The sequence below is a fragment of the Prunus avium genome, chromosome 6 (assembly GCF_965620075.1).
Source record: "Prunus avium chromosome 6, drPruAviu1.hap1.1, whole genome shotgun sequence".
Lineage (NCBI taxonomy): Eukaryota > Viridiplantae > Streptophyta > Magnoliopsida > Rosales > Rosaceae > Prunus > Prunus avium.
Window position 1 is genome coordinate 24081090 of NC_142289.1, and position 8449 is coordinate 24089538.

The 8449-nt window shown below is 37.9% G+C and overlaps 2 protein-coding genes and 1 pseudogene across 2 annotated transcripts; all 3 read left to right on the top strand.

Annotated features, from left to right (window-relative positions):
* Positions 1-49: 49 nt before the first annotated feature.
* LOC110747257 (uncharacterized) lies at positions 50-2186 on the top strand. Its single transcript, XM_021947460.2, has 3 exons — positions 50-305; positions 389-477; positions 1815-2186. The coding sequence occupies exons 1-3, from the start codon at positions 143-145 to the stop codon at positions 1944-1946; spliced, it is 384 nt and encodes a 127-aa protein (XP_021803152.1). The 5' UTR covers positions 50-142; the 3' UTR covers positions 1947-2186.
* A 1324-nt stretch (positions 2187-3510) lies between these two features.
* Positions 3511-5938, top strand: LOC148293874 (G-type lectin S-receptor-like serine/threonine-protein kinase LECRK3; annotated as a pseudogene).
* Positions 5939-6263: 325 nt separating this feature from the next.
* Positions 6264-8449, top strand: LOC110745646 (G-type lectin S-receptor-like serine/threonine-protein kinase At1g11330). The gene is made up of 7 exons (XM_088255734.1): positions 6264-6604; positions 6678-6880; positions 6978-7188; positions 7291-7528; positions 7636-7786; positions 7896-8252; positions 8412-8449. The coding sequence occupies exons 1-6, from the start codon at positions 6556-6558 to the stop codon at positions 8202-8204; spliced, it is 1161 nt and encodes a 386-aa protein (XP_088111860.1). The 5' UTR covers positions 6264-6555; the 3' UTR covers positions 8205-8252; positions 8412-8449.

The following is an 8449-nucleotide window of genomic DNA, read 5'->3' on the forward strand; positions in this document are numbered from 1 at the left end:
CCCAAAGTTATTAGTGGGCCTTTAACTCTCCAACCAAGAACCCTGAGACTCAGGCCGCCGAGGCCAACCCTGCCGATGAAGTATCGCTTCTGAAGCGGGAATAGAGAGAGTAAAAACAAAAACAAAAACAAAAAACAAAAAAATGGCACCAGCCAAGAAGGCCAAGGCCAAGGCCAACCCGGCCGAGTCAACTCAGCCCGTAAACCCCAACAACAATTTCCCAACCTCTATTCGGTACATACCTCCCTCCTCAGTCGCCATCACCATCCACGCCAAGCCTGGCTCCAAAATCGCCTCCATCACTGGTCCTTCTCTTTCTCTCTCTATTTTTATATGTATAGGTCTGTGTATTTATAGAATATAATTTTCTATTTTTTTTGAAATGAAGATTTCAGTGATGAGGCGTTGGGGGTGCAAATAGACGCGCCTGCAAAGGACGGGGAAGCTAATGCAGCGCTACTTGACTACATCAGCTCGGTTGGTCCTGTTTCTTTTTGGGTTATCCCTTTTCAACCTTTTTTGTTTTTGTTTTTTGAGCTTTTTTATATGGAATGCCAAATTAAAGTTTGATTTGAGAATTCTTAGGTTCATTGGTGCATCATCCTATTATTGTTAGTGGGTTGGAGAATTGGAGTGCATTTACTTGTTTCGGGTTTTTGTGATTAGTGTGTTGTGTCTTAAGAAGATTGTGTGGTTCTTGACAGATCCTAACATTCATTGTGATTGCTTATGTTAACTAAAATTGGGGAAGTGATGCTTTAATTTGTAATTTGTTGGTCTAGTGCTGTTGCTATAACCGAGCTTTGTTGGGGAAGTGATTTTTTGTTTGTATCTTTTTGGTTGAGATTGTCGTTGCTTTAACCAACCTTTGATTGTGAAGTGATTTGGTCGTGCAAAGGAGAGAAATATTGAGCGAAACTAGAGAAAAGTGAGGTGAAGTGGTAATCTGAAATGGTGAAACAAACTTACTCATGGGATGAGCTTGTGGAAAGGCACAAGGGGTGGATGTGAGCTCTTCTAAGGTTTCCTTATGTCTAATTTATTCTTTTCAAGATGATGTGGTGTGTGGCCAAGAATAGCCACAGTGCAGAGTGTGAAGGGTGGATTTCTTCTTTCTCCCCCAAGCATAAAATGTCTATTCCTGGACCACTTCATACCACCCGTCCATCCTATCTACACCGCAGTCAGCTAGTAAGAAAGAATAGCTTTGATAGATTATTTGGTCTAACACTGATTTGCATTTTGGGTAGATTATATACTTCAGCTGGTATTGTTTCTAGAGATATATTTTTGTTATCATTTTTCAGTTACTCATCTATGACATAACTACATTCAAATACATTCTAAAGTCGTGCACACACATATACATGAAAATATACTTCTGTACCCATCATTTGTTTATAAGTTGGCAAGATAAGGTGGCACAGTAGCTTTGTGGCAGGGTTGGCAAAGGATTTGTGACAGAACAGATTCTTGAGAAAGTTCGAAGGGAAGATTCATTTCACTTTAAATGATGGGTACAGAATGAGGCCTATACTTTTGAAGGTCTAATTTGTATTATTATGAGTGAAATGTAGCATAGTTTTTGAATAATTTTTTAGCAAGAATATAAAGTTTCATATTGGGCATTCTAAGCAGTGCATCTTACTTTAGAAATCCTAAGGCCTCTACACCCATTGACAAATGGTTTTGAGTTGCGTGCACCAAATTTATCAATTTTGTTTTGAGGTCTTAACCCCTCAGTTTATTTGGTCTACTCAACCATTAATGTTTATGCTTGGAAACTTCAAATTCTCATTCTTCCCAAATTACAGGTTTTAGGGGTAAAAAGAAGGCAGGTTTCTATTGGTTCTGGCTCCAAATCAAGAGACAAGGTTGTTATTGTGGAGGAGATGACTCTACAAAGTGTTTTTGACATCCTGGACAAAGCTTCGAAGTCCACCTAATAGAGTGAGAGATGAATTTGATCCTTGAATGAGACGTGAAGCTGCATTGTACTGTAGCAGCTAACCGAGTCACTTGTGTTTATTGGAAATTGTCTTGTTGATGTTCCAGGTACTTCAAAACTGGCATTGTTTGCGCTGTCTACACGCAAATGACTACTTGTTTATAAATGCATCTTTTAATACATGTATACCACAGCGAGTACATTACATTATATGAATTATGAGTTGTGTTCATACTTATATTTCTTGCCCTTGTAACAGATGTTCTATCTTTTCTTTCGTCTCGTAAACAAGCATGAATGCAATGCCCTTAGCCTCTTATTTCTATAATATTTGGAAACTTAAGTTTCCTCCTGAAATGATAAAATCTAGGTTTTGCATCATCATTCCTTCTGAAAAAACTTAAAATTTGGGCACGTTTGCTCATCATCAGTCTATTCTGGGTCTTCCCTTGGTAATACTGATCCAGAAAGTCTCTCCTAACTTTTCGTGATTGTACTTTTTCTAAACAGGTAAGGCACATTCTTACGTTCCCCACCTTAGTGAATATAAATTTAGTACATTGGATTTGTTCTTATTGGTCCTCTTTAGCTCCATTTTATTTTGGAAAAAAAAAAAGTTGAATTGGTGCGAAAAAACGATAGCATTCTTCTTGTACAAGAATTGTATGGAAACCACCTAGTCTAGATTGTTTTAATCTAAATGTTGAGGCATGTTTGTATTCTGGTCATGCTGCTACTGATTTGTTATTCGTAACGACTCAAGGAATGTTTTTTCGTTTTTTATTTTTTTGGGTAACAAGAGGGGACTCAAGGAATGTTTGAGTAGCAGTTTCCATTAGTATAACGTATGCGATGGTTTTGGAACTAGAAGACATTGGTATGAAGCAAGAACTTCTAAAGGCTAAACTGGTCAGTAGCCATGTTGAATGAGATTGTAAAGTTTCTTTTGTGATGATGCCTTTGCTGATCTTCTTCCGTGAAAATTACGTACTAGGGTATTAGAGAACAAGTCCGAAGTGCCTTGTCCGTCTGCATCATCTTCATAAAATCAAGGGTTTTCTTATGCTGGCTTGCGAAAGATGCTGGCTTTTCTTGATTTTCAAACCCAGCAGCCTCCAAAGCATAAGGCTCGTTTTCAACTCGGTTTAGGCGGCTGGGTCTGGTATTAGGAGCAGAGGAAGGGGACGGTGGGGACAGAGAGATCAAAGGCGGAGGATGGGGGAGATGGAAGAGGCATGAGGGGAAGGGGAGGGTGGGGTAGACGGAATGGGAATGAGGGGAAGTGGAGTAAGAAAGGGGAGACGGAAGGGGAAGGATAGGGGAGGGGAGGGGGAGGTTGAGGTTGAGTTGAATATTTTTTTAATTATTATTATTTCTTTAAATTTTAAATGTTAAATATTTCTTTTCTTTAAATTTTAAATGCTAATTTTTTAAAAATTGTAAATGTTTAATTTTAGGTAGGTAAGGTTTTAATTTTTAAATTTTTTTAAATGACGATTTTTCCCTTAATTTTGACGAAAATTTGGATGGAATTTGGAAAATTTGATGATAGGTCCTCAATTGGCGATTTTAAAACAATTGGAGGTCTTTAATTTATCGAAAAATTTATCAAGTAGTTAAATTGACAATATACAAAGAAGAAAAATGCACCTGAAGAGTTTGATTTGGACCGATTCATTGCCTATGAAGGAGAAAACGACTTAAACTACTTTTTTACATCTGATTGGAAAAAGTTTACAAACTACAAAGTCAAGTTCACAAATTCTGGGACCTACCATTAGGGACAAATTTAGGAGAAAGTTAACAATCTGACGATAGAGTTAATAAACAATTTGAACAAAAAATTTAACGGAAAATTTGGTGCATCTTCTGGACACGTAAGTGATGTCAATTTTCTGACTTAATTATAAAATTAATTCTTCAGATTATAATATCAATTCTGAAAATTCATCTCAGTCTCGGTTAACGCATGATAAGTATTCCATCACTTTCGACCGGAATCTTCTTATGGTAAAGTAAATTACATATTGGTGGTGAACTACTCCACAGAGAGAGAAGAAACACGTACGAATTCATTTACACCATCCACCTTAAATTAAACAGAAATTCGGAATTAGAACTTCATACTGCACTGCAACCAATTTTCTGGGGTGCTGCAGAAGGAAAAAAAACTTAGGAAGAGGAAGACAAGTTACACTGAGATCATTTTTCGATGGCTTGCATGGCATGCCTTCTTCTTGCCTTGGCATTTGTTGCTGCTGAAGCACAACAGATGCAGTCGAATATAAGCCGAGGCTCTTCTTTAACACCAACCACCAACTCCACATGGCTATCACGTTCTGGTCTATATGCCTTCGGATTTTACAGGCAAGGCAATGGCTTTGCTGCTGGGATATTTCTTGCTGGGATTCCTGAAGAGACAGTCGTGTGGACTGCGAATCGAGATGATCCACCAGTCTCCAACAGTGCCACCTTGCTCTTCACAGGTGACGGCCTGGCCTTGCCAACAGCAGAAAGCCAAAATTACTTTGCAAAATCTTCTGGCTCTGCTTCTTATGCTTCCATGCTCGATTCGGGTAATTTCGTGCTGTACAACTCTGGTCGGGAAATAGTATGGCAGAGCTTTGATCATCCAACCGACACCCTTTTGCCTGGTCAACGCCTTTTATCAGGAGACGAACTTCTCTCTGCGAAATCAGAAGCTGATCACTCAACGGGTATTTTCCGTCTCAAAATGCAAAATGATGGAAACCTTGTTCAGTACCCTGTAGATTCTCCAGACACCAGTGCTTATGCTTTTTATGCATCTGTCACTGATGGCAAGGGAGAGAATGTGACACTTAATTTTGGTGCTGATGGCCATCTCTACTTGCTCAACAGCACTGGTTCGAATATTTGGAATATAACAGATGGAGGTCTTCCTACTGATGAAGGAAAACTTTATCTTATGAGAATTGATGCAGATGGGATATTTCGTTTGTATTCACATGATTTGAAAAAGAATGCAACTTGGTCAATTGAGTGGGTGTCTTCCAAGGATAAGTGTGTTCCTAAAGGCCTATGCGGATTGAATAGCTATTGTGTCTTAAATGATCTAAAGACTGAATGTAGATGTCTTCCGGGATTCGAATCTGTCAACCAGGGAAATCCGGCATCCGGGTGCGAGAGAAATTTTGTTGCGGATGCGTGCAAAAACAGGGATGAGAATTTCACTTACACCATGGAAGAGCTGGAAAGCACAACATGGCAAGATATTTCGTATATGAGTTCGAGATTATCCAACAAAGACGATTGCATACAAGGCTGTCTGGAGGATTCTTCCTTTGAGATATGGTAGCTGCGTTTTTTGAAGGTACAAACTGCAGAAGGCGGAGTCTTCCTTTGAGATATGGTAGAAGAGACAATGGAACTTCAAACATAGCTCTCATCAAGGTAGGTGTACCAAAACCAGATACAGATGGTAGAATTGTTCAACCAGGAAGCAAGAAAAAAGGTAGACCTGACATCCTCATTATTTGTCTTTCATTTACTGCTTTGATCCATTTTGTTGTTGATTTCCGTGATTGTGTTGTGGAAACACAATGTCTGGGCATATATAAGAATGAGTGCTGTGAATGGTGACCTTGAATTGAATGAGAGTGTGGCTCCGCGACGATATGCTTATGAAGAGCTAGAAAAGATGACTAATAATTTCAAGGAAGAGCTTGGTAGAGGAGCCTCGTCAACAGTTTATAAAGGGCTGATTTTGGGTAGCCAAAGCGCGTCAGAGCGAGGCAGCAAGAGATCGCCTGAGGCGGTCGGCTGTTCCGCAAGCTGCACGTTTAGGGCGGTGAGGCGTGGGAAGGCGTGATGAAGCGCTGCAAGGCCTGGCCAGACGGACAAGGCGGCGCGAGGAAGAAGAAGAAGAGTCCGCGTGAAATTTTATTAGGGTAGTCAAACGCCGCCGTTTCACTTTCAGCCTTTTTAAAACTGAGGTTACTTAAATGAAACACACGTTCAGTGTTTTTTCTTTCCTTTTTTCTAATGAAATTAATATATTAAGTTAATAATACATGCTGTGTATTGTATATATCAATTGAAGATTCGATTTTACCCTTTTTTTCTTCTTTCTAAATTAATATTTAACACATGGACCTATATATATATATTGTATAGTACAACCCTAATTTCTACCCTTACCCAATAATTCCCATCAATTTCAAGAATCCTCTTTTGGTATGAATAAATATTTTATGTTTTGGGATTGATTATTATGCCTAAATGACAATTAGTACTTATATTTGATTATATATTTAAAAAATTGTTAAGAATTAGTAGTACAATTTAATTGTGTTGTATTATTTATAAATTTTTCATATTAAAATAACCCATCACAAGAATCTAGTACGTTTACTTAGGTATTGCAACGGCTCGCTTGCAGATGTGCTCTTCATCCGTGAAAGGCAAAGTGTAACGAGAATAAATTTCGGGCACATGTACATAAGTATATATATATATATACATGTCTACAATGAATATTGAAGAATTATCTCTTCACATTTGTGTTACTATGTGCAGCACATAAGTGGATATGGATTGGCACGGCTATTGCCGCTGCTCTATTGGTAATGGTGCTTTGCATCTCGAGCTATCTACTAAGGAGGAAACTATTTTCAGGTAGACTCTTTAAACATCTTTGAAGGCTTTGGAAATTGTAAATTTTAATTTTCTTCAACATTAATCTAAACAGGGGAGACCACCCCGATGGTTGAGAATGAATTACTTGAATGGATGGAATCTAATAGATCCACTGGCGATGTCAACGGGCTTCAAAATGATGGAAAGATGGGAAATAATTTGATAGTATTTAGCTACGCATCTGTCGTGGCTGCCACAACTAACTTCTCGGAAGAAAACAAGCTCGGACAGGGGGGCTTTGGACCTGTTTATAAGGTAATTAAGGTTTTAAATAAAAATGAGTGTCTTTGTATTAATAACTGAAAAATATAAACCTGATTACTTGGTGCTATATTATGGATTATTAATGAAGGGAAAACTTGTGACGGGACGAGAAATCGCTGTGAAGAGACTTTCAAGATGTTCAGGGCAAGGAACTTTGGAGTTTAAGAATGAATTGATACTCATATCTGAACTCCAACATACAAACCTCGTTCAGCTTTATGGCTTCTGCATTCATGGGGAAGAGAGGATATTAATCTATGCCTACATGCCAAACAAAAGTTTGGACTGCTTTTTATTTGGTCGGCAATTAAGATTCTTGATCACTTTAATCTTAGTTATTTGATTTCTTCTATTCGAATAATCTGACATTTCCAGCTATTTTCATGGATATATTTGGACAGATTCAACCAGAGCGATGCTACTAGATTGGACGAAGCGGTTCAACATAATTGAAGGAATTGCTCAAGGACTGCTTTACTTGCATAAATACTCAAGAATGAGAGTAATTCACAGAGATTTAAAAGCTAGTAACGTACTACTTGATGAATATATGAAGCCCAAAATTTCTGATTTTGGTTTGGCAAGAATTTTTACACACAATGAACTTGAAGCAAATACTAATAGGGTTGTTGGAACATAGTAAGTATATCATACATTATAAATTATTATGCCTTTCACCACTTTGACATTGCTAAACCTGTACTTACAAACATATGCTAAATATATTTGGTTTTTATATGATACAGTGGTTACATGTCTCCCGAGTACGCTATGGAGGGGATTTTTTCGATAAAATCTGATGTCTATAGTTTCGGGGTGTTAATGCTTGAAATAATTAGTGGTAGGAGAAATAGTAGCTTCTACAATGCTGATCACGTGCTCAATATAGTAGGATATGTACGTCTTTCAAATCAAATTTACGATTAACATTTTATTTTTTGAGTTGTGAATATATATACCATGAATCTTTCAACAACTTAATTAAATGAGTGCAATATTTTTTCAGGCATGGGAGTTATGGAAAGAAGGCAGGGGGCTAGAGCTAATGGATCCAACACTAAAGGATTCATGTACTGAAGATCAATTGTTAAGATGCTTCCATGTTGGTATGTTATGCGTGGAAGAAAATGCAACTGATCGGCCCTCCATGTCTGACGTCGTATCTATGTTGACCACTGAAACAATTTCATTGCCATTACCTACAAGGCCAGCATTCGTCACAAGAAGAAATGTTATTGAGTCTGATATAAGTAGAGGGGAGTTGCAAGTTATATCAGTAAATGGTTTGTCTAATACCGCAATTGCTGGACGATAGAGGATTCGTCTATTAGCTAAACGATATCTTTGGGCCATAATTACAATGGTACCTTCATTTTGGAACATTGCTTTGCTTTTTGTATATGTTGTATTCCCTGTGAAAGTAGGTTTTCTTGTGGATTATAGTTTTTTAATTGGCAACATTGCGTATAGATTCATTAGGTATTTGATATTTGACGTTTAATTGAGTTTTTATCATTTATAGCCGGAACTTACCAAACTGCTCAAAACGGATCAACGGTG